Here is a 26,389-nt window from a genome sequence, read left to right as displayed (position 1 = left end):
GCCAGAGACTCTTTCTCTTGGTGCGAAGAAAAAGGACTGGCCAGACTAAAAAGGAAGGGACTTTGGGGAAATGCAGGATTCCAGCCCTGGGCTGCGGCCCGGAGGAGATGATGTCACCGCTCCGGCGAAGCGAGGGCTGGGGGGTGGGGGGTGGGGGGTGGGGGTGGAGGGGGGGGCGGCCGAGGGGGAGCCCGCGCCGCGCCCGCCGCTGCCAAGGGAGCGTTCGGAGCCCACGTCAGGGGAGGTGTCGGGATAAATAGGGTCCCGCAATGGCCGGGGCCGGCCGCGCTCGGAGCTGCCGGGGCCGGGACTGGAGCTGCCCGGGCGGGTCCGCGCCCCGCAGGCTGAGGGCCGGCGCTGCTCGCGCTCGGTGCGCCGGACGCCGGATACCCCCGGCCGGCCCGCGAGGCCCCGCACCGCCGCCGACGGCAGCGCGGGCGGAGAGCCTCTCCGGTGCCCCGCGGGACTTCCTCCCCGGGGAAGGGAGGGCGAGAGCCTAGGGGGGCAGGGAGCCGAGGGCCCCTTCTGCCTGTCGGGGCGGCAGCGCGCCAGGGCAGTGCCATGCTGCTCTCCGTCCTGGCGGCGTTGTGCCTGGGGCTGCGCCTGGCGCTGGGCGTGCGCGGCGCGCCCTGCGAGCCGGTGCGCATCCCCATGTGCCGGCACATGCCCTGGAACATCACGCGGATGCCCAACCACCTGCACCACAGCACGCAGGAGAACGCCATCCTGGCCATCGAGCAGTACGAGGAGCTGGTGGACGTGAACTGCAGCGCGGTGCTGCGCTTCTTCCTCTGCGCCATGTACGCGCCCATCTGCACGCTGGAGTTCCTGCACGACCCCATCAAGCCGTGCAAGTCGGTGTGCCAGCGCGCGCGCGACGACTGCGAGCCCCTCATGAAGATGTACAACCACAGCTGGCCCGAGAGCCTGGCCTGCGAAGAGCTGCCGGTCTACGACCGCGGCGTGTGCATCTCGCCGGAGGCCATCGTCACCGACCTTCCCGAGGGTGAGCCTGAGCTGGAGGGAAAGGAAGGACCGAGGGGGATGAGGGGGCATTCTTGGCTGTGGCTTCCACGGGAGAACCCACCGGGCGGCCCCTTCTACCGATGCCAGTGGGTGGGTGGGCTGTCGGTCCCCCCCCCCACCCCCACCCCCCTCCGCCACCCAATCTCACTTCCGACAATTGGAGGAGGTAGGAAGGGCGGTGACCTGACATGGGTACAAGTCTGCTCTCCCTCCAGAAACGTAGGGGGCGGAAGAACACTATGTCCCATAGAGAATGTAAGGGGGGGGGGGGCGGGTAGGGAGGTGCTTCTAAAGAGAGTCATTAGCATTTTCCTTGACAATGATAGAATAATAGCAACGAACACGTATATAGGTGGGGTCCGAGCTAGCATTCAGCGCTTTCCGTGTACGGTTTAATGCTTAAAACAGCCCCATCAGGGTTCTCCACTTAGTGCTAGCTCTTGAAAACTCTTTTCTGGGGGGGAAAAAAAGCAGTAGCAGGCTTCACTCCCCAGGAGGAGTGCAGTTTGTAAATTTAGTCCTTCTGGAAAATTGTGATGTCTGTTTCACGGTCAACATCTTATCTTGCGGCATCTTGGTTAATTGGATATCAACTTCCGCTTCTTTTTTTCGGTCATTTTACTGCTTTTCTAGGACGAAGGAACGAATTTAAGTCCACTTCTTGAAGTCAAGCCTAAGAATATTTTTGCATGCTTTTTTTATCCCTGACCCAGGTTACTGAACTTTTAAAGAGATTATGCTGTTGCCTTAGTGTAGTTTCTGAGGTTATGTCTCAGAACATTGTCCGTAACGTGAAGAAAGAGAAGTATAAGGAAGGGAAAATCGAAACTCTTCTCTAATTCAGAGCTTTAGAGAAAAACATATCTGTTGCTTAAATTATATAAATGATAGAGGGTTATGCCTTGGCTGGTGGGGGGTGGGGGGAGTCTTATATAGCTGTGGACTGTTTCTGCACTGGGAAATGAGAGGTGGAGATTTGGAAATATTCGGGATATTTTGATTAGTGTCAACTGTCCACTTGGAAAAACCAACATTTTAAAATGGATTTGGGTGGGAAAGTTAGCTGTATGTGTCAGCCAAGTCCAATGGACGGGCATTCACATCAATTTGTGCTGGATGGGCAAAACCTCACTCAAAAGTCTTCTTTTCTAAGCCCAAGAATGTCTGTGTGAAAGTAGTTGACAAGCCCATGCCACTTTTACAATGTAGTATTTATTATTCTTTGGTAACGCCGTGTTAGTTTATTTCTCCAGATGGTTCTTTATTCCAGGGGGTGAACGGGCTAAGTCACTGACCACACCCATGCGGCTGTGTGTGTGTTTCAGACGTTAAGTGGATAGACATCACGCCAGACATGATGGTACAGGAGAGGCCTCTTGATGTTGACTGTAAACGCCTAAGCCCTGGTGAGTTCTTTCTTCTCGAAGTCCCTTTTTTTTTTTTGCCTCCTCCCCAGAGTGATTTCCGAACACTTTTCCGACTCTCTGCCTCTCTTTCGTCTCCTTCAGACCGCTGCAAGTGCAAAAAGGTGAAGCCGACTCTGGCGACGTATCTGAGCAAAAACTACAGCTACGGTAAGTCGTCCGATGAAGCCGTTCACTCGACGAGTTGGCCAATTACAAAGCCAGTCACGAAGCCAATCCCAAAGTAAAGAAAGCCAATCCAACGTGGTTCACGATGTGGGTTCTGGAAGGCACAATAACAACTATAAAATGCCTTGCCCTTCTGGGTAAATCAAGCAAAAACAACGTAAATTACCCAGGGAGAACAGCGATGTGGCTCAGGGCTCAAATGTGACATCAAGGTCCTCTTGGTCTCAGTGAGAGGTGCCACTCAGCCAGGACAGCCCAGCTGACTTTTTCTCTTCCTGAGGTTTCCTTGCTGCAGGAAGGATGGGTGAGTGATCCATGGATTTGATTATCTGAGGCCCAGAGGCCCAGGAACTAAGACCTGCCCATGTTTCTTTTTAGTTATAAACACTTATAGATATTTAACACCTAAAAGAAACTGTAGAGAAATAGGTTAATCATGAGACCCTCTGGCTATAAGTATTGACATCGTTTAAATGCCCTCTTCTCTTATTTGAAAGAACAGTCAACACGGCTATTTTCAGTTTTTTTAAGTAAATGTAATTCTACTGTTCTCATTTGAAAGTAAATTTAATTGAAAATATGTTCTTTTAAAATATCTGAGTTGTTTTATGTTCCTTTGCATTTCTTTTTTTTTTTTTTTAATGTTTATTTATTTATTTCTGAGAGAGAGAGCAAGAGAGCAAGCAGGGGAGGGGCAGAGAGAGAGGGAGACAGAATCCCAAGCAGTCTCCCTGCTATCAGCACAGAGCCCAATGCGGGACACGAACTCACAAACCTTGACATCATGACCCGAGTTGAAACCAAGAGCCGGATGCTTAACCGACTGAGCCACCCAGGCACCCCCCCGCTTTGCGTTTCTTAAATTACTTCTGCTGGAATAACAGAACTGTCTTGGCAAAATGGTCATTTTATTTGTTAACTTTGTTTTCCATATTTCAAACTGAAATTTGAAATCATAAACCTTATCTTACATATCGCATGTGAAAGTAGGAAGATCGTGGCAATATAAAGGGCTGAAAAAATAACCTCTTAGTGAAGTTGTTAGATTTGAGATTATAGCCAATGTGGGTAACTCTACCAAAAAAGAAAAAAAAAAACAACAACTGACTTTTCCAGTAGCTTTTATTGTTGTCGTTTGAAAACTGTTCTTTGTAGATATTACGTTAATCTAAACGATTTTGCCCCTCCTCTGACACTATCCAGCCCTAGTTGCTAATCTGAGTTTCACTGTCTTACTGTCCATGGTGTCATTGCCACATAACTTCTTTGAGGATGAAACCATTTTCTATTTAAGTCCGTTGCCTTCTTCCTAAACAAGCTCTCTAGGACGGAATCCAAGACAGAGATCCATGCTAGGCTGATTACAATTCCATGGAAGGCAGTAATAGCAAGGGACCAAAAGGGCCAGAATTTTAAGCTTGATCAGACAGTGATTACTTAACAGCTATCCGTAATAACAGTTATACATCTGCTCACCGCAGACCTCGCTTTGACAGTCTGTGAAATTAAAGGATTAAGAATAGTGATCTTCAGAGACTCTGTCCAGGTCACAAATGTTACAGCTTTAATAACTTCCTTTGGAAGACAGGAAGTCCCAGCATCAGACGGGCTGTTGGACCATACAAATTGTAAAGTGGCTTGTGACTCTGAGAACATACGATTCTCACTTCCGATAATCACAAGGCAGAGTCTACTTGTTTATATGAAATTTTTACTGACGTTCTATGTAACTGAATCTCCTGATATGTTCTCGGCAAACAAACGTCCAAACAAAACTGACATCAGGTTTTTAAGGCTGAGAAAAACCTGCAAGGTTCTCTTTTCACACCCTCGCTGTAGCCCAGTGAGGAGCAACCGCTGACCCAGAGGCAGAGCCCAGACCGAGCCCGCCTGTCGCTTTGCTCTTACGTCTTGCAGGCTGATCCAGAACTTTAAAGACAATGCTGACAGTATGATTGTGTGGGCTTTTGGCCTGCATCTGGGCAGTTTGGACATGACCATAATTACAGGAGGGATTCTTTAAGAGAGGCTCAGGGCTTGGCGTGAATACACCATCCCTATTTGTCTGCAGAGGCCTCATCAACACTTCCATCAATTTTTAAATTGCAGTCATTCACGCCAAAATAAAAGCTGTGCAGAGGAGCGGCTGTAACGAAGTAACGACCGTGGTGGACGTGAAAGAGATCTTCAAGTCCTCGTCACCCATCCCTCGGACGCAGGTCCCGCTCATTACCAATTCTTCCTGCCAGTGCCCCCACATCCTGCCCCATCAAGACGTGCTCATCATGTGTTACGAGTGGCGCTCCAGGTAGGCACGGAGCGGGAGGGAGGAAACCACACACTGCTTAATGGAAACATGAATCCCATTTACCAGTCGTGGTGTTTTTTTGTTTGTTTGTTTGTTTTTTTAACGGCGCCAGTAGTTCTTTTTACAAAGGCAGTTTAAGGGGCGCCTAGGTGGCTCGGTAGGTTGAGCACCCGACTCTCGATTTCGGCTCAGATCATGATCCCAGGGTTGTGGGATCAAGCCCCACGTCAGGCTCTGTGCTGAGTGTGGAGCCTGCTTAAGATTCTCTCTCTCTCTCTCTCTCTCTCTCTCTCTCTCTCCCCCCCCCTTTCTAAATAAATAAATAAATAGACAATTTAAAAATAGTTCAGTAAATAAAAATACAATTTCAACAGATGCCTCTGTTGCGATAATCACATAGCCTAAATATCATTTAATTCCCCGTGGCATTAAGGAACAGTAGGAATATGAGTATTTGAATGGGATGCTTAAAAATCAATTTCAGAATTCGTTAAAGGACTTCAAAAATCATAGGCAGATAAATTACTATGAGTGAAAACAATTCTTTTCAAATGATTCAAATCAATCTTGGTGTGGCAAATACTTAATTTTTTTAAAGAGCTCTTTAATGATCAGGTAAAGACGGCCATTTGAGACGACAGGTCCACATTTTCCTTACACACAATATAAGTACATGACATTTGTTTGATAGATCATTGCGTACACACACACATTCGCACTCACGCTCACCCACATATATCCGCGTACCTCTAGCTGGGAGTGTGTTTCCCCACATCTCTTTTCTTGGCATATTTTTATATATTGGTACATTCCTTAGAATGTAAAAATCAAACTCTTCAGACCAGGGTGCGGGATGGGCCCCCTAACTGGCTACAGTATACATCTCCAACAGAATAATTCATATTTTATATAACCAGTCTTCCCTTTAATTCCCTGCCATTAATGTTCATCTGTTTCTTCTGGGTACAGCTGTGGACTATTTTTTCAAAACACCTTTTGCAACTGACCTCACTTGAATACCTTCCTGATCTGTATTCTGTCTTTCCTGATCTGTACCCTCCCTCGGGTACCCTTGGCTTTTTTTTTTTCCTTTAATGTTTATTTATTTATCTTGAGAGAGAGCAAAGGAGGGGCAGAGAGAGAATCCCAAGCAGGCTCCGTCCCGGTCAGCGCAGAGCCTGACTTGGGGCTCGATCCCACGATTGTAAGATCATGATCTGAGCTGAAGTCAAGAGTTAGACACTCAACTGACTGAGCCACCCAGGTGCCTCATGGGTATTCTTGGCTTTCAAACTGTTCTCCTTATATCTTGTCTCTCTAAAGAACGAATGTTGACTGAATGTTGCTGGGCTCTTCTCTCGCATGGTGTTTGTACCTGCTACAGGACTAGGTGCAGTTCTGGGAATGTACCAGACTGCTAGTCACCAAATTCTATTTGGATTCCCGTCATCCTTTCTGTTCATTTATAGATTTAATGGCATTCTGATGAAAATACCAATAAAAAATATTTTCGAATGATCGGGAGTTATGTCTTCACACAACGATCGTTTGGAAGCACAAACTGGCAAGGGCGTGTAAAGGACATTTTGAAAATAACCGTTTGGAAGGAAATCGGTTTCTGCCTTAGGAGAAACAGAAAACTGGAACAAAGTTAGACTGCTAAAACCATGTGGTGCAAGAGTAGACATGCAGATAAATAAAACAGAGGAAGCATTCTTGAGACAGATGCTAATGCGTAAAGTAACGTATTAGGAAGGAAAAAGGGCAAATCAATTAGACGTGAGTATATTAGTTAGTAAATGTTGCAAATGTTTTTATTTGGAAAAATAGTACATATTTTCACTTTATACTAATACCATAAAATGAATTTCAAATGGATTCAAGAGATATTTTTTAAAACTTAATCATAGAGGGTAAAATTAGGTGAATAGATAGATGTATGAAATCTGAATAACAAAATACTTTGCAAACATGAAATTAATGTAAAAAATTACAAGAGGAAATGTCAATACATACCTTTGATGACATTATATCATGGACATAAAAATCACCAGAGAAAGCCAATAAAAGTTGAGAAAGATACTTGCAATAGTTATGGCAAAGGGAGAGTAGCCTTACTCTATAAAGAGTTCATATAAGTTAATATTTAACACATTAAGACTACAATATATTAATAATATGTACATAAATCTATATGGACACGTTCCAGAAGAAATACAAATAGTAAATAAATTTACCTCTTTAATTCTCCAATCCAGAGTAAAACATGATCTGAATAAAGGTTCAACCATTCTGAAAACGATTTAGAAAACTTTGAGAAAGTACATACTCTTGGACCCAGTAATTCTACTTTAAGAAATCTGTCCTGGGCGCCTGGGTGGCTCAGTCGGTTAAGTATCCGACTTCAGCTCAGGTCACAATCTCGCGGTCCGTGAGTTCGAGCCCCGCGTCAGGCTCTGGGCTGATGGCTCAGAGCCTGGAGCCTGTTTCAGATTCTGTGTCTCCCTCTCTCTCTGCCCCTCCCCCATTCATGCTCTGTCTCTCTCTGTCTCAAAAATAAATAAACGTTAAAAAAAAAAATTGAAAAAAAAAAAAAAAAGAAAAGAAATCTGTCCTAAGGAAATAATAAGCCAGTGCACACTAGTAAATATACAAGGATATTCAACAAAAAGCTGTTAATAGTAGCAAAGCAATGAAAGGGATTCAACAGTAGGGAAAGGTCTACGTATCATTATTGCAATATTATATGGTTATTAAAGCCGTATTCTAATTATATGAGAAAATGCATATAATAGAATGATAAAAAGAAAGGTACAGTGTGATCTAAATATATAGTGTGATTTAAGAATATAGGTACAAGGAAGAATAAAAGGAAATGCTAGTAAAATATAAATGGGGAAATGTGGATTGTAGAGTTAAGGGTTATAAAGAATTTTGATTTGTAGGGGCACCTGGGTGGCTCAGTTGGTTAAGCATCTGACTCTTGATTTTGGCTCAGGTCATGATCGCACAGTCGTGAAAAGGAGCCTCATGTCTTATGCTTAGCATGGAGCCTGATTAAGATTTTCTCTCTCTTCCTCTGCCCCTCTCCCTGGCTTGCACACTCTGTCTCTGTCTCTAAAAAAAAAGAAAAGGAAAGGAAAGGAAAGGAAAGGAAAGGAAAGGAAAGGAAAGGAAAGGAAAGGAAAAGAAAGAAAAAAAAGAAAAGAAAAGAAAAAAAAAGAAAAAAAAGAAAAAGAAAACAACGAATTTTGGATTTGACAATTTTTTTGTATTTTTTTTAACTTTTTCCTTTCATAATCGGAATTGCTTAAAATAAATTCCTTTTTTTTTTCAGGATGATGCTTCTTGAAAACTGTTTAGTTGAAAAATGGAGAGACCAACTTAGTAAAAGATCCATAGTAAGTATAATTAGCAACCCTGCACATATGGATTTAAGCGCAGGTAAAGAAATTCTATAGAACTGGGGATTCTTCCTTCACCTTCTTCCATCTCCAGGCTCTCATAGGAGGTTGAAATAGCATCAGTATTTGTCTTTCGAATAAGTAGTTAAGAACAAAGTTATTCTCACTTCAACCTCAAAGATGATTTTGTTACACTCAATCTTCATCTAATGGTTATTTCCAGATTAAATTAGCATTTGTTTTTTTGGTTTTTGTTTTTGTTTGTTGTTTGTTTGTTTTTAACTATTTTAGCAAACAGGCACTTGAGCAGAGTTCACCTCCAGTGGGATTAAAACAGACATATACATGTAAGGATGTGAACCCACAATTCTAAAATCCATGCTACTGTCTCTGTACAAAGCATAATCTCTCCCCATATTTAAAATAGTTTTGAGACTTTTGTCAAAATAAATTATATATACCAACTGTAATCATTTTGTGGCCAAATCCATGATTTTTGGTGGTATCATCATGGAAATATTCGCAATGCAATTAGAGGATTAGAATAATTTTTTGCCCAGAGATATGCTGTCACACCAGAACTAAAGAAATCAGGTCATTGGTTTGAAATGTTTAAAGCATTCCCTCTCCTGTAAATACGTTTAGATAGATGTAGGAGAATTTGTGCTGTCAGGTTCACAAAAGGTCCTACTACTGCCTGTGCAAGGAAGAAGTCTATGTTAATACTGACTTAATGGAGAAGGTAGTTTGAACATAGCCTCGTCTACTCTGTGCATTTCAGAATAACATGACTTCCATCTGAGCTGAAAACCGTGGAGCTGTCAGGAGCACGCTTAGCCTTACTGGACAGAAGATTCTAGCAGGATGGGTTATCTGGTTTCCAAGACTACAGTGGATTAGAGGCATCAGTGTAGAAAGCAAGTCCACCATGAGAACCTGGGAGGAGAGAAAGCTTTCAAAAATCAAAGCTATTTAGAGGCCCCTGGGTGGCTCAGTCGGTTAAGTGTCTGACTTCAGCTCAGGCCGTGATCTCACGGTTTGTAGGTTTGAGCCCCGCTTTGGGCCCCACACTGACAGCATGGCGTCTGCTTGGGATTCTCTGTCTGCCCCTCCCCCCCCCAGCGCTTTCTCTCTCTGTCTCTCTCTCTCTCAAAAATAAACTTTAAAAAAATAATTAGGGGCACCTGGGTGGCTCAGTCAGTTAAGCGTCTGACCGGCTCAGGTCATGATCTCGTGGTTCGTGGGTTCAAGCCCCGCGTCGGGTTCTATGCGGACAGCTCGGAGCCTGGAGCCCGCTTCGGATTCTGTGTCTCCCTCTCTCTCTGCCCCTCCCCTGCTCACACTCTATCAAAAAATGAATAAACATTAAAAAATTGTTTTTAAATATTAAAAGCAAAGAATCCTAGCTGTTTGGGCCATTCACTTTTGCAGCAAATATTCTAATAAACTTCAGTAAGAATTCGAAGATATCACCATATAGTAGCAAATGTAAGATGTTTACTATTTTAGAACAGATTAGAGTTGTGCCCTGGGAAGGTGGGGACAGTGTTTTTCATTTCATTGTATTTCTAGTGCCTAGAGCAATGTCTGGCCTGTGGTCATGCTCAAACTCTTTGCTGAATGAAATATAATAAAGTAGGGGCATTTGTACAATAAAAAGCAGTGTCTATTCAAGGAGCCTTTTTCAGTTTTTTCTTACCTGCAGCTACTTAAATAAATAGTATTTCTTTCTATAATAAGAGGTATATCTTTTTCTATCAAGGAAACAACTACCCAGAATGCCTCATTTTTCCTGGGTTCTGGGTAGCTAGCACTTGAGTGGATTACTAGACGTGAGTGGGGTCTCTGTTTTCCTTCTGATGTAAGAGAATTAGGTGAGCCCATCCATAAATGTGGGAATAGACCTTTGGACTTCCTAGTGAGGCTGGATAAATTTCTGCTCTTAGCCATATGTCAGAGCATTTTTAGAAGGCTTTGCTGTGTAGGGATGTTGCATCATAGGACCTGTGGGCTGGGGCCTCGGGCTCTGGAGTCAGACTGGGTGAATTTGAATCCCAGCTCCGACATTTATCAGCTGTGTGACCATCTATAAATAAGCTCTGTGTGCTCGTTTCCTGGTCATGACCGTGGTGTCCACCTAGAAGGGCTGTTGTTTCAGTGAAACGAACGCTTATCAAAACTTCCTCCCATACTGAGCCCTTCTCGAATCATCTGGTATATGATAAGCGCTCGATAATGGAGGGTAGCTATTTTATTTGCTGTCACGATTCATAGATTACAGTGGGAAAAAAATTGCATTAATTCTGATATTAGGGCAACAGCATGACATGATGAGATGCATCTGATGGTCATGTGTGTAAATTGCCTCCCAGCAGTGGGAAGAGAGGCTCCGGGAGCAGCGGAGGACAGTTCAGGACAAGAAGCGAACGGCTGGGCGTACCGGTCGTAGCAACGCCCAGAAACCAAAGGGAAAGCCGCCCTCTCCCAAACCGGCCAGCCCCAAGAAGACCGTCAAAGCTAGGAGTGCCCAGAAGAGAACAAACCCGAAAAAAGTGTGAGCCACCTGCTTTCCAGAAGGGAGACTGCCTCTCAGGATGAGGCCAGGCACCCCCCAGCCAGCCTGGGGGGGCGAGATGCCCCTCTCCTCGCCTTAACGACTGCAGTCCTCCCCATAGACACATCATACAGCAGTTTTCTTAGTGATACGCTTCAATTTTTTCTTTTTAAGCCACCACAAAACCCTAGTGGTAGGTATGTCCTTTGGTATGGAAGGTATATGAAAGCTGAGAGCTGGTGGACAAAGCTTCTCGCAGCATTCAGAGTAGACTTCGTGGTGCGTGGTCTGTGAGATCTCTGGGTGGGGAAAGGATGCTTTGGTCCTTACCATTTGACCTAATATGTGCATTGTAAAATGAATGCCATATTACAAACAAACTCCCCCCCCTTTTTTTTTTACAATATGTTGTATTTCAGCTTGACTTCTGTCGTTAGAATGTTCGTCATGTTTCAGAATGTGATTGAAAATGCAATGATTCTAAGGAGGGAAGCAAGAGGAATGAAGAATGAATGTCTTAAAAGATCTTTCTATGTTTACTGTTTGCACAAGAAATTCTGTGATGAAAGGGAATTTTCAAACAATCTAGAAAAGTAGGATATGGAAAACTGTAATGTTTGTTTTTGGTTTTGTTTTTGTTTTTTTTACAAAGAAGCCTTTCACCTAGAGTTTTTAGCTAGACACACTCTAGAAACTAAAATAATAATGATGATAACTAAATAAATAAAAGGGAAAGGCAGACATACCACATCCGGATCCTTATTTTCTGGTTACCACGCCGTTGGGTGGAAAGGCTCTGAATTTACATTCCTTGACGCTTCTCGTTAGTAACCATTACATGGCACCAGAAACAGAGTGTGTTTCTCCTCTGATGCTTTATATGCCAACGACTCCACCCCCAAGAATTTCACACGGGTGTATGTGATGCTCATGTCATTTCCCAGGATGCCCTAGGCATCTTGATGCCAAGCCTGAAAGAATTTTCTCTCTGCTGGTAGCTGGTGCTTACAGAGGTGCTGTGGGCCCAGTGTGGGAGGGCCAGGACTCCAAAGCCCCTGGTTCTCAGCCACCGCCCCACACCAGCTCTGCCCCTGGAAAGGCAACTACGTTCACTCTTCCATTCAAAGATGTAGAGGAATGACCTGAAAGCTTACATAGAAAATCTCCTTTAGGTTTACCATTGCCCCTGCTTCTCAGAGAAGGAGTAAGTGACATGTTGCACTCACACAAGATCATTAGACACATGATCTAATCTCACCTCTGTAAGCCACTGGGACGCAGAAATGAGGTGTGTGGGTAACCCAGGGGAGAGTGGAGAAATGGGGCTAGTAAGAATGCCGGCATGGGCTCCCCTCTCTTCCTAAAAGTGTAACAGGACGCCTGTGTCACCACCACCCCAGGGTGGCAGAGTTAGAGGAATCCAGTAGATGGACTGACACAAGGGTACCAGGAAACAGTCGGTGTATGTTTCTGCTATATGAAAGGCCAAACTTCCTTGGCCCTTAAGGACTGCTGGATACATGTTTAGCAGAGCATCCAAAGAAAGGCCATTAAAAGGCCCTGGCAGCCTAGCTTACCTCCTTAGCATTGTAGGGCTTCTTCGGGGAAGGGAATCAGAAATGGAACTCTTCGTGGGAATGGAGAAACAAACACATATGAAAAAACAAAAGTAAACACTATTTTCAGTGCAATACTGAATACAAATAAGAGTTTGGAGATGACTACATACTCAAGCACTGTTTACTTAAAATATTTAACTGAAATCATATACTGAATATTACACAAAACTTGCTACTTCATTAGGAACAATGATACATTATACAATACTTAACTGTGCACATTTATACATCATACAATATGTAATCGGTGTATCAGTTTGATTAATCGATAAAAGAGTTAAGCAGGCCTCCAGTTATTATGAAAAAGTCAAAAACATCAGCCCACACTAAGAGTAATATAACAAGTGTGGTAGTGGTCTTTGTGTGAGGATCAGAGATTTATTTTTCTCCCTTAAATATTTTCTCCATCCAAATACATGTGAGAGGAGGTAAATATTAATATGTGGAGAGGAAAGCTGAGGTATTGAAATGAGAATTATTTGAAGGTTGGATTGCTTATGTGAGGAAAAAATAGCATTTTTGCAACATTTTGATCAACAAATTTCATAATTAAGGACAATGGGAGGCATTTACTTTTTCAATAATTTTGTTGGTCTTTCAATAATAAACATGTATTTTCTAGAAAGTATTTAATACGTGCATAGAATACAAGTAGTGGAATTATAATCCTACCTAATCCTATTCATCACTATGCAGAGGTGATTGCTGTTAGTATTTTGGTGTACAATTGTCCAGGTGTTTCTTATGCATTTATATAATGATTTGAGTAAAAAAAAAACAAAAAAAACCAAAAAAAACCCAGGAGCTTATTATACATACTGTTCATTAACCTTCCTTCTTCACTCAGCCTCTTATTGAGATGAGTTCTCATGTCAATAAAGCTGATGCCACCTCATTTATAATGGCTCCGTTGTAGTCCGTGGTTGTTTGCTCTACCAACCCTTACGTTATGAGGCATTGATGTTGTTTCTTAACTGAACATACTGAATAACTGAGTCAACATCTTGATAACTAATATCTGTGCACATCCTTCATTGGTCCCTTGGGATAAGTCAGTTTAAGTAGCACTGCTGGGCCATGGAGTTATGTTCACCGAGGAAAGTCCTTGATTATGGTGTCAATTATCCATCAGGATATTGGACCACAGATAGGTAAAAATGTTGACTCTCCAAATCCTCACTAAGATTGTTTTGCCCTTCCAATATTTCTTTATAAATCTTAGCTGGAAACCGGATGTCGTCTTGGGCAAAGCCCTGCTCTTCCTCTGTGAGCTATCACTGACCACATTCTCAACACTCCAAATACTCAGGAAGCTGGGGAATGAGTGATGAAGGACTTCAAAGAGGATATAGTTGATGGACAGATAGATGATTGATAGATAGATTATGATGAGATGATTGATAGATGATGATAGATGGCAGATAAGATAGATGATAGATAAGATAGATAGACTGATAGATAAGACAGATGACATAGATGATAGATGATACATAGATGATAGATGGTGATGATAAATTAGATGATAGATGATAGATAGATAGATAGATAGATAGATGATAAATCTCTTGACTTGGGAAAGTCTATACAACCTCCTCAATCTTTTTAATGATTCAAATTTAGGAATATAACCGGTCAGCTAGAGAAACCAAAGAATTAGGGTGTAACAGACATGTCAGTAGATTTGCTCTCAGTCCAGCCTTCTTTTAAGATACATGAGAATTTGGATAAATAACCTTAGTTTTTTACTTTTTAGTTAAAACCAATGCAGTGTGAACACACTTTTGGTTTCTGTCCTTGGATACTTAAAGAACTATCCATTGCAAGCTTACAATAAAACTCCTTTACTTGAACTAGCTTTAGGGTACTTTTGTTGGGTGGAACTAGTTCCTAAATAAAAAAGAAGGGCATGTTGTTGGGGTTTTTTTGTTGTTGTTGTTTTTTTTTGTTTTTTGCTTTTTGTTTTGGCTTTGGGGGGTTTGTTTTGTTTTGTTTTGTTTTTTTAACCACAAGTTTCTACCTGCTGTTATCACCAACTCAAAAAGCAAAAGTGGTTATTTGGAAGTGTGCAATGAGAAAGTTGAATGGGACCTTAGAACTCATAAGCCAGCCCAAAAGAGAAAGGCTATCCTAGGGCTTATCTGACACCTCACATGTTGCTAGAGAAAGATCTGGGCCCCCAGAGTTACTCAATTTTAACTTAACAGGCCAAAGTGCTCTGCTTGGTCAGTAACATAAAGCCCGGCTATTCGAGGGAAGGCTCATGTATCACCACACAAAGAGCAATAGGAACCAATCATTGCTTCGGTTATAGAATAATATACACCAATACTGATCATGTTTCCTAATGGGAAAGTAATTCTTGAAAAGCATTTTACTCTAAAAGATGTATCATGTAACAGTGACAGCCATGTCAACCAAAAATATTAGTGAATTGTCAACTTGGTGGCTTAACTGATAAGCAATGATGTGTTCTTCAGATCGAGGGAGTATGTGGGATGGTGTATTTACCTTAACGTTAGTATTCCAAAGGAACGCTCGACCCTAGGATGGCAATGAAATATCCCCCCTTTTTGTTATTCAAACAACAGAGATAAGTGGAGAAAAGACAGAGAGAAAAGTACTCCAAATGTTAAAATCAGCATTTTGATGCCAACCTTCCAGACTCTCTCTGGTTGAGTATATGAATAGAATAATGTAACATGACTGCCTTTCCATATAAAGAAATAAAACTGTATTTTCATTTTCTACAACCACATAGTTTAGAGGTACCAGAGTTTATTTTGCCAGTTACTTGTGAGCAGGGATGTTTAAATGTGGTTCCTAAGGCACGCCAGATTTTTGTGACACAAATAATTTTCCACTCGGATTGAATTTTCAGGACGAGGAAAAAAAAATGAGCACAAGAGCACAAAGTATAAGTGCTTTTGCGTATTTTGTTACTTTTAGTACATGTTACTTTTAGAAGATGCTACAAAAATATCATGAGAAAGAGAAAAAGGGAGCGAGAACAAAATGGAAAGTCGTATGGCTGTAAGCCATGTAGACACTTAAACATGGAAACGGCTTCGTCGATGACATGTATGCTGATCTGGGTCCTCAGAGAAGCAGGCACAAAATGGAGTTAAGCATGGAAGGATTCCATTCGAGGAAACACCTACTGAGAGAGACGGGAGGGGAGATGAACAGGGCTGGCAGAACAGACAACGGGAGGGAAGAGAGGTTGAGTGGATGCACTCCAGACTTCCTCGATGCCTTAAGGAGAATTTGGCAAGGCTATTGGGGAGCGTTGAGACAAGCGAGACATCCAGTCCCTCATCTCCCGGGAGTAGCTCTGCCCTCGTGTCCTGCCTCACTCGGTCATGGATGGCAACCAGTCCATGGAAGCCTGGTCTTGGCACAATGTTAGGAATGCATTTCAGACCATGGTGTCTGGATACCTGGTCAGTAACGGTCCCCATGGTTGGTGTCAAGCAACAAATGTTCCAGTCAACTTTGGAAATTGCCATCTATAAACTATTTGAATCTGTAAAACCCCAAAACTTCAATGTCTTCACGTCTTTTTTGTTTTATTTCAAATTTATTGAAGGGAAAATGTGCCGATCACAGCTACAGTCTTACGGTATTCACCCTTCTACTTAAGAGAGGTTTCTTTGTACTAGAATGTAAAGAATGGCAGTTAGGAGGTAGTTAACAAGGCAATTCATGGCAGTAATAAAGTCCATGATGTGTAATTTTGCCTTTACAGGTCCACACAGTGTCAGCACAAAAATATAAGCATCAGTGTATCTAGCTCAATATTTGTATGAGATCCATTTTCTAACTGGATAATCCTAAAATATGTAGCTGGAATATCTAGATGAGAACCACTTTATAATGGTGAGCGTGGATCGCATTAGTGATGTACTTTGAAAGGGAAAACGAGCATACTTCATTAGCAATGAAATTTAGCTAACAGGGAAGACTCATACCCAGAGGGCCGATTCCAAGCGTCACAACATTGTAACAACATGAATCACATGATGAAGTGCAAAGAACTTGGATTCAGCAAAAAATGGTATTATGAATAAAATTCCATCATGGTATCAAGGGATATCTCAAATGCTGTTGTTGAACCAAACTGATACATTTTTTAAAAGTTCATTAACATTTTTAGTCTTGTAAGAATTTCAAATATTTATTATGTCATTGAAATATTTCGGCCGCTGAAGATCACATGAACAATTGCTTAGTCAACTTTCTCCCTTTATTAAAAGCATTAAGAAAACTGACCTTGGAGGTCATCCAAAGTAGTTTCCAAGGGATGAGCAAGTTCAAACACAGTTCAGGCAAGAATCAGTACCAGGGGCATCCACCCCAGTGAGCAAAAAGGGCACCAACAGAGTCCGGGAAGAGGGCCATAGAATGGGGCATAGTATATTTTAGGAAACCCGTCCATGTTCCTGAGGGAATCTATTTACAGAGAATGGGATCCAATCAGAGGATTCTGGAATGTATTCGGCTCCAACCAAGAATGCTTCAGGTCTCCTGTCTTAAAAGGTGGCTATAGGGACGAAGTGGGGCGATCAAAAAACCGGGGGCTTCAGGGTCAAGGTGCATAAGAGAGCCAGTCCTAAAAGAAAGGGGTTGTTTTGTAGAGTGGAATTCATAATCCGATTCTGTCCTCAATTGCTTCAGCCTCAGTGGCTGATATTTCTGAGACAGGTGCTTTCTGTCCAGCTGAGATTCAAGATCGGCCCACTGAGCTGGGGCGCTGACAACTTTCTAGCCTCTTCTAACCTTTCTTCCGCAGGGGCAAGAAGATATTCGCAGGTCCTGCCAACCCCAGCTCCCATGTGCCTGCCTCATGGTGCTGCCACCCACTAACTTCAATCTCAAGACCAGCACCAACACAAATTAAGGTTTAATTGAGTATATCTCTTTGGGCGTTGATTAGTGGATTTCTGAGCACTTAGCTTAAAAGGGATTCTATAATCCTAAAGAAATACCCTTTCCTTATCTATGTCTTGCTTATAAAAATCGTCATATAGAGAAGAACACATATATAGACAACTGAGGGAAACATGCCATCTGCTGGTGAAACATGTTGTTAATTTTGTTGCTTTAATGCTTTTGAAGTTCTGGACGGTTCCAGAGTGTGCCACTTGACAGCTAATAGTATTTGATCTGAAGGAGTGGGGAATATGAAGGAAGTAGGGTGAAGATTTTTACTCTACTTATTTTTCTGCACAATAAAAAAAAAAAGCCAGTAATTGATTTACCCTAGTTTTTTTTTTAACGTGTTCTGAAGAAAAATTGAGAAATATCCTTACTGTTAATTCACACGTGCTTCTCAAACATAATGTTGGAACACTAGAGTTTTGAGGTGAGCAAGGTGTTACTAATACTAAATAATCAAGAGGTGATGTCAGCAAGATGGCAGCGTAGGAAGCCCTGGACCATCCTTCCCTCTGCAAATTCACCAACTCAACAACAGTCCATGAACAAATTTCCTTTGCAAGCACTCCAGGAACTAAGTGGAAAGTTCCTGCACTCGAGGTGACCGTGAAGCCAGAATCCCCAAAGCCAGTAGAGAGATTTGGGACCCCCCCCCGCCCAGAGTCCCTGCATCCGGCACAGCAGCATATGATCAGGAAGAAACCCCCTAACTCTTGGCTTCTCCCAAGGGGAGGAAGGAATTGGTTTGGGTGTCCAGTGCCCCAACTTTCCTGAGAGGGATCCCAGAGGACTAGCCTAGGTCTTGTCAGCCTTGGAGCTTGGATGGATCTACCACAGAGGAGTACAGAGAAGGCAGACACCATAGCTTCCCCTTCTTCCCAGTGCAGAGAGAGCAGATAAGAAAGTCCAGGTCTGGAGAGGGGCATCTGGTAAAAGCAGCAGGGCTACATGGGATTTGGCCCTAACAATCTGTCCAGCCTCTGCAGCAGGAGGTACGGCAGAGGGAACCGATTGCCCCAGGCAGATGGCCAGTTGGTCGGGGTGGCCGTGACCACACAGGCCTACAGGGCATGGACACCCAACACTAGGTTGTGGGGGAGCAAACTGCACACTGCCATGTGACTCCCAGAATCCAGGCAGGCCAGGTCCCCATCCCCATGTCTGGACTGTGTAGACAGGAGGCTGAGTCAGCAGTGTGGGTACCTGCAGGCCACTCCCTGCCGGGTCCAGCCTGCTCTAAAACAAAGGCTTAGGGGTGCCTGGGTGGCTCAGTCAGTTAAGCTCCCGACTCTTGATTTTGTCTCAGGTCATGCTTTCACAGTTCATGAGTTCGAGCCCCACATTGGGCTCTGTGCTGACAGCATGGAGCCTGCCTGGGATTCTCTCTCCCTCCTCCCTATCTGCCCCTACCCTGTTTGTGCTCTCTCTCTCTCTTAAACTTTTTTTAAATAAGGCTTAAACATAAGACACAAACAGGTAAAGCTCCCAGAAAACAAACAAACAAACAAACAAACAAACAAAAACGGGCAAAGCTTCATGACACTGGTCTTGGCAGTGACTTCACAGATACAGCACTAAAGGCACAGGTAACAAAAATAAAAATAGACAAGTGGGACTAAATCAAAGTTGCCACACAATAAAGAAAACAATCAACAGAATGTAAAGTCAGGCTGTAGAATGGGAGAAAATATTTGCCACACATCTGATTCCAAAATCTATAAAGAACTAATAAAACTCAGTAACAAAGAAAACCTAATAACTCCTTTAAAAAACTGGGCTAAGGGGGCACCTGGGTGGCCCAGTCAGTTAAGCTTTCAACTTTGGCTCAGGTCATGGTCTCACAGTTCATGAGATCAAGCCGCACGCTAGGCTCTGTGCAGACAGCTCAGAGCCTGAGCCTGCTTTGGACTCTTTGTCTCTCTCTTTCTCTGCCCCTCCCCAGCTCATGTTCTGTCTCTCTTTCTCAAAAATAAATAAGCAATAAATGTTTTTTAAAGAAATAAATAAAATAAAATAAAATAAAATAAAATAAAATAAAATAAGAAATAAATAAAATGGGCTAAGGACTTGAACAGACTTTTCTCCAAAGAAGACATGCAAATGGCCAACGGGTATATGAAGAAATGTCCGTTGTCACTTATCACCAAGGAAATGCAAATCAAAGCCACAGTGAGATGCCATCTTACACCTGCTCGGATGGTATATATGTGTGTCTCTGTTAGGATGTGGACAAACTGGAGACCTTGCTGGCACTCTTGGTGGGAATGCAAACTGGCCCAGTTGCTTTGGAAAACTGTACGGAGGTTCCTCAAAAATTAAAAAATAGAACTACCAAAAAATATAGAACCACCATATTATTCAAGAATCCCACTTCTGGGTATGTATCCAAAATAATTAAAAATGGGATCTTGATATTACCTTTCCCACATTCAGTGCAGCACTAATTACAAAAGCTAACGTGTGAACAACCAAAATGTCTATTGACAGATGAATGGATAAAGAAAATGTGCTGCACACGTACAATAAAATATTGTTTAGCCTTAAAAAAATATGCAAGTTCTGCAAAATGTGACAACGTGGATGGACCTTGAAAGGAGTACGCTGAGTGAAATAAGGCGGACGCAGAAAATGAGAACTACGTTATTCCACATGAGTAGTCCTATTCATAAAATCAAAGATGGGAACGGTGGTTACCAGGGGCCCAGGAGAGGGGGAAATGGGGAGTATTAATCAACTGACCTAAAGTTTCAGCGAAGTAAGATGAATAAGCTCTAGAGATCTGCTATTTAATATTGTACCTACAAGCCAACAATAAAGCACTGTACCCTTAAAATTTTGTTACGAGGATAGAGCTCAGTGTTCTTATCACAATAAAAAGAATGCTAAATGATCAAAGTTTGTATCTTTGTTAACATTATAGTTTAAAAATCAGGATGAAAAGTTAATCTTACAAGAACATCATTTCTGCTCACTTGCTTTCCAGTATGTTCTCTTGAGTGGAATGAAAAGGAGGATTCAGAGCCAGCAGGCTGGGATTTACACCTAACTCTGGCTAAAAGCTTAAGCGCATCACCGTAGTAACCATCATCAGATTACATCCTGAGAGGAGGAAATGCCAAAACCAGGGAAAACTCTGGCTTTTATCCACTGCATCCCTGAAGAGACTTGTCTTGTCTTAGCATCAGGAAACAAGGCGCATGACCTCACTGTCCTGTAGTTAGATGGCAAATTATGTAAACTGACGCGACACCTCTTCAGAGTTCATTGCTGAAAGGCTTAGAGTCAAATTTTTGGCCACCTCTAAATACACATTAGGGCCTCGTATGCATTTCATCTACAACTCCACTCCTGGCTTCACTGGATCCATCCTACACTCTTCTTCCCCACATTCCACGTTCCTCCCCAATTATGTTGCTGGATCCGGGCGGCATTTACACAAGCCACCTTAAATCCTCTCAGAAAGATAGGGTAAAAATAAACATTAAGATTTGTTTGAAGGTTACCTGTTTTATTGTTATTATGCACACCCATACGTTTTTCACTTTAAGGTGAGTTTTTAACTTGAGGTAACGTTGAGTTTTCCTCCAGAGAGTATCTTCCTTTTTATTCCTCCCAGGAAGCTGTGCCACATGCTCGTATGTCAGTGCGAACTTACATGCATTATCTTCTCAAAGTTCTAAGAAAGAAAGAATATACTTGATGAGATACACAGAAAACTAACTTTAGAGCAGTTGTGTGTTTCCATTTTGCACACAAATCCCTGACAGGTGGTACAATCACACTTGGGAGATGGTCTCTTTTCTTTGCAGAGAATACTGCCTGATTCAGCAAGTAAACAATCAGCATGGGTTTTCAACCCAATAAGTGAATGAATAAATTCTGTGGACAGGGTTAATTAAAAACATTCACTGTGAGTAACTGCAGCTTTCTACCTGATCCTTTCAAGGGTTCAGAATTGCTGGTTAAGCCATTCTGGTGGGGAATAGAATTTGGAGGGAGCTGCGAAAGACAACAGGCCTGAGTGTGCAGCTCTTTACGGAACATGCAGGAAAGTCAAGAGCAGGAGGTGATGACTGGGGAAGGAGTTGCAGGGCCCAGAGGGATTCTGGGGACAGAGGTGTCCAACAAGGAGTTTTAGGAATTTCTTGGTGGTGGTGGTGGTGGTGGTGGTGGTGGTGTTATATTTTGTTTGAAAAAAAAAAATCCCTTTTTTTGGTATCTCTTCAAGAAACTTTAGTAAAGGCTTACTATTTAAGGATTTTGATGTTGGGATTACACGCATTTTTTTTTAATGTGTTGTGAGGCAAGCTTCATTTTGTATCATTTGAGGAGGGGGTTTGGAGAACTCTGTTGGGAGGGATCTTTGTGCTCTCCTGAGGAACTATTCTTTATTTTACTTTTAAGATATTTTTATTGTGGTAAAATATATAGAACATAAAATTTACAATTTTAACTATTTTCAAGTATACAAATCAGTGGTTTTAAGTATGTCTGCGTTGTTTGCAACTATCACAACCTATTTCCTTTCTTAAATTTTTTTTTCTTTTTTTTCTTAATTTTTTTTTAACGTTTGTTTTTGAGACAGAGAGAGACATAGCGTGAATGGGGGAGGGTCAGAGAGACAGGGAGACACAGAATCTGAAACAGGCTCCAGGCTCTGAGCTGTCAGCACAGAGCCCGACATGGGGCTTGAGCTCACGGAGTGCGAGATCATGACCTGAGCCAAAGTCAGACGCTTAACCGACTGAGCCACCTAGGTGCCCCTCCTTTCTTAAATTTTTTTTAAAAAATTATTTTTTTTTGAGAGAGTGAGACAGCGTGAATGTGCACACATGTGAGGGGGGAGGGGCAGAAGGAGAGAAAGACAGAGACAGAGAGAGGAATAAATAATATTCCATTGTAGGTATATACCATTTTTGTTTATCCATCCTTCTGTTGATGGACACTTGGGTTGTTTCCACCCTTTGGCTATTGTATATAATGCTGCTATGAATATTGGTGTTACAAGTATATGTTGGTATCCCTGATTTCAATTTTCTTGGATATATATCTAGGAGTGGAGTTGCTGGGTCACATATAATTCTATGTTTAACATTTTGAGGAACTACCATGCTGTCGTCCATAGTAGCTGCCCCATTTTATATTCCCACCATCATGTGTAAGGGTCCCCATTTCTCCACATCCTTACCAACACTTGTTATAGTCCTTTTTTTACTACAGCCATCATAGTTAGGTGTGCAGTGACATCTCATTTTGGTTGTGATTTTCATTTCTCTAAGGACTAATTGTGTTGGGAATCTTTTCATGTGCTTGTTGGCCAGTTGTTGATCTTCTTTGGAGAAATGTCTGTTCAAGCCTTTTCCATTTCTGATATTAAACCCCTATCAGACGTAGAATTTGCAAATATTTCCTTCAATTCTGTGGGTTGTCTTGTCACTCTCTTCATAGTTTCCTTTGATGAACAAAATTTTTATTTTTGATTAAGACCATTTTATTTTTTTCTTTTGTTTCCAGTGCCTTTGGCATATTTAAAAAATCACTGCCTAATCCAAGGTCCAACAGATTCACCCCTATGTTTTTTTTCTAAGAGTTTTATAGTTTCAGCTCTTAAAAGTAGATCTTTGATCAATTTTGAATTAATTTTTGTATATAGTGTAAAGTAATGGTCCAACTTCATTGTTTAAATTTTTTTACTGTTTATTTTTGAGAGAGAGAGCACAAGTGGGGTTGGGGCAGAGAGGGGGGGGACAGAGGATCTGAAGCAGGCTCTGCGCTGACAGCAGTGAGCCCAATGTAGGGCTCGAACTCACGAACCACAAGATAATGACCCGAGCCGAAGTCGAATGCTCAATGGACTAAGCCACTGGGGTGCCCCCCAACTTTATTATTTTATTTATTTTTTTTTTTAATTTATTTTTGGGACAGAGAGAGACAGAGCATGAACGGGGGAGGGGCAGAGAGAGAGGGAGACACAGAATCGGAAACAGGCTCCAGGCTCCGAGCCATCAGCCCAGAGCCCGACGCGGGGCTCGAACTCACAGACCGCAAGATCGTGACCTGGCTGAAGTCGGACGCTTAACCGACTGCGCCACCCAGGCGCCCCCCAACTTTATTATTTTAAATGTAGATGTCTAGTCTTTCCAGTACTATTTATTGAAGAGACTGTTCTCATTTTACTGAATGATCTTGGCATCCTTTGTTGAACATCAACTAACCATAAAGTGAAGTTTTATTCATGGGTTCTCAATTCTATTCCATTTGTCTATCCTTATGCCACTACCACATTGTTTTGACTACTACTAACTTCTGAAATCAGGAGGTGGGAGTGCTCCAACTTTGTTGTTTTTCAAGATTGTGTTGGCTATTCTGAGTGCTTTGAAATTTCATATGAATTTTAGGATGGGTTTTTCCACCTTTGTAAAAAACACCAAAGGGATTTTTTAGGGCTTTCGTTGAATCTGTAGACCACTTTGCGTAGCACTGTAATCTTCACAATACTAAGTTTTCCAAGCCATGAACACAGACTGTCTTTCTATTTATTTACATCTTCCTTAGTTTCTTCTAGCATTGTTTTATATCTTTCAGTGTAAAAGTCTTGTGCTTGTACACTGACTAAATTTATCCCTAAGTATTTTATTATTTTTTTTATGCTATGGTAAATTGAATTACTTACTTAATTTCCTTTTGGGATTTTTTTCATTGTTAGTATATAGAAACATGAATGATTTTTGTGTGTTGATTTGTATCCTGAACTTTTACAGAATTAGCTCCAACAATTTTTTGTATGTGTGTGATTCTTCAGAGTTTATTAGGTACAAGATCATGCTACCTGCTAATAATATTCCATTTTGGATGCTTTTATTTATTTCTCTTGCCTAATCGCTCTGGCTAGACCTTCCAATACTATGCTAAATAGAAGTGGGTAAAGTCAGGATCTTGATCTTAGAAGAAAAGCTTTCGGTCTTTCACTATTGTACTATAATGTCAGCTGTGGGTTTTTCACATATGGCCTTTATCATGTTGGGGAAGTTCTTTATATTCGTTATTTATTGAGTGTTTTTATCATGAAGGGGTGTTGCATTTTGTTGAATGCTTTTTCTGTTTCAGTTGAGATAATATCTGTTTTCTCCTTCATTCTATTAGTGTGGTGTGTTACATTCCTTGATATTCATATGTTGAACTACTCTCATATTCCTAAAATAAATCTCACTTGATCATGGTATATAATCCTTCTAATATGCTGTTGAATTCGGTGTGCTAGTATTTTACCAAGGATTCTGGAGTTGATATATTCATAAGGCTTATTGTTATGTAGTCTTCTTTTTCCCTCTTTGTCTGGCTCTTGTATCAGGGTAACGCTGGCCCCACAGAATGAGTTAAGCTTTGCCTCCTTTTCAATTCTTTTGTGGAGCTTGAGAATTGGAGTTAATTCTTATTAATTGTTTGATAGAATTCTCAATGAATGGAGAATTCTATCTGAAGCCATCTGGTTCTGGGTTTTTCTTTTTTGGCAAGGTTTTCATTACTGATTTGTTCTCCTTCCTTGTTATAGGCCTATTCAGATTTTCTGTTTCTTCTTGAGTCAGTTTTTGCATTTTGTGTCTTCCCAGGAATTTGCATTTCACCTTATTTATCCAATTTAATGGTAAACAATTGTTCATAGAATTCTTATAATGCTTTATATTTTTTAAATTCAGCAGTAGAACGTCCCTTCTTTCACTTCTGATTTTAGTAATTTTCATCTTTTTTTTTTTTTTTCCAGGTCTCCTGAGCACTTATTCTTTCCCAGTGGGGAGGATGCAGGGGTCCAGTGTTCCAAGCGGTGCAAGCCCCTATGGATACCATATGAAGCCATAGGCAGCTGAGAAATCTCCTCCTTCATGGGCAGCCCTTAGAGCTTGCCCATCACAGGGGTTACCCAGCACATTGTGTAGAACACAGACTTACCACCTTCCAGGCAGGCACGTCTTTCCAGGAGGTCTCTTCCTCCAGGTTCTCCCAAAGCATCTTGTAGGACCCTCTGTTCCTTCTCTGTCTGAAACAGTGGCATCAGTGCCATGAGGGTCTTGAAGTCCTCAATCTTTAGGTGTCTACACTGGGTTCCACGTCATCATGCTCCAGTACCCAAAGAGCAAGGTCCTGAAGCCCACAGCAAACATCCTGCAGCTCAACAGTCCCAGCACAGAAGGTTTCACTTGTAGTCACGGACCCATCACCCCCTCACTCCCCCACCCCCCTGTTTTACCTTCTCCACTACCATGCTGGCAGGACCTTTCTTTTGTCAAGGCTTTTGATCTTTTCAAAGGACAATCTTTTGATTTTGTTGATTTTTGATATTGATTTTATATTCTCCATATCATTTGCCTCCACTCTAATCTTTATTATTTCTTTCCTTCTGCTAAATTTGGGTTTGATCTGTTTCTTCTTTTTCTAGTTCCTGACAGTGCAAATTTAGTTTGTTAATTTGAGATTGTTAACCTAATACTTTATTGCTCAAAAATTCCCTCTTGACACTGCTTCTGCTGCATCCCACATGTTTTGGTATTGTGATTTCATTTTCATTCATCTCAAAGCATTTTCTAATTTCTCTGGTGATTTCTTCTGTAACCATTGGCTCTAAAAGTGTGTTGGTTTCCACATATTCATGAGCTTTCTAGTTTTCCTTCTGTTATCGATTTCTAGTATCATTCTGTTATAGTCAGAAAAGATACTTCATATGATTCTAATATTTTAAAAATCTATTAAGATTTTTTGGTGGTCTAACATATGGTTTATCTTAGAGCATATGCCTGGTGTACTTGAGAAGAATGTATATTCTACTGCTTATTGGGGGAATACATATCTTTTAGGTCTAATTGGACTATAGCATTATTCAAGTCCTCCCTTTTCTTATTGATCTTTTGTCTTGTTCTATCCGTTATTGAAAGATGGACACTGAAGTCTCCAACTAT

At 41.8% G+C, this 26,389-nt stretch overlaps 2 protein-coding genes across 13 annotated transcripts in view; one reads left to right on the top strand and one right to left on the bottom strand.

Annotated features, from left to right (window-relative positions):
- Window positions 1–560: 560 nt before the first annotated feature.
- SFRP4 (secreted frizzled related protein 4) lies at window positions 561–13,300 on the top strand. 2 transcript variants are annotated; one of them, XM_058725432.1, is made up of 6 exons: window positions 561–1,006; window positions 2,352–2,432; window positions 2,535–2,600; window positions 4,728–4,926; window positions 8,264–8,327; window positions 10,703–13,300. In XM_058725432.1, exons 1-6 carry the CDS (start codon window positions 562–564, stop codon window positions 10,886–10,888), a joined length of 1,041 nt encoding a protein of 346 aa, XP_058581415.1. In that variant the 5' UTR covers window position 561; the 3' UTR covers window positions 10,889–13,300. The 2 variants fall into 2 exon arrangements, with proteins under 2 accessions (XP_058581415.1, XP_058581416.1); XM_058725433.1 differs by lacking the exon at window positions 10,703–13,300 and adding an exon at window positions 9,112–10,004.
- Window positions 13,301–15,422: 2,122 nt separating this feature from the next.
- NME8 (NME/NM23 family member 8) overlaps window positions 15,423–26,389 on the bottom strand; it is a 59,888-nt gene continuing 48,921 nt past the window's right edge. For 9 of the 11 annotated variants that reach the window (XM_058725423.1, XM_058725419.1, XM_058725429.1 and 6 more), the window contains one exon: window positions 20,926–21,114. The gene's annotated coding sequence lies outside the window, so the exon portion shown is untranslated. Of the gene's footprint in view, window positions 15,661–20,925; window positions 21,115–22,626; window positions 22,891–26,389 lie in introns of those variants that run through there. The other 2 variants (XM_058725420.1, XM_058725422.1) reach the window with 2 other exon arrangements.

The sequence above is a fragment of the Neofelis nebulosa genome, chromosome 4 (assembly GCF_028018385.1).
Source record: "Neofelis nebulosa isolate mNeoNeb1 chromosome 4, mNeoNeb1.pri, whole genome shotgun sequence".
NCBI lineage: Eukaryota > Metazoa > Chordata > Mammalia > Carnivora > Felidae > Neofelis > Neofelis nebulosa.
The sequence above is the reverse complement of the archived record's forward strand: the minus strand, read 5'-3'. Positions and strand labels throughout refer to the sequence as shown.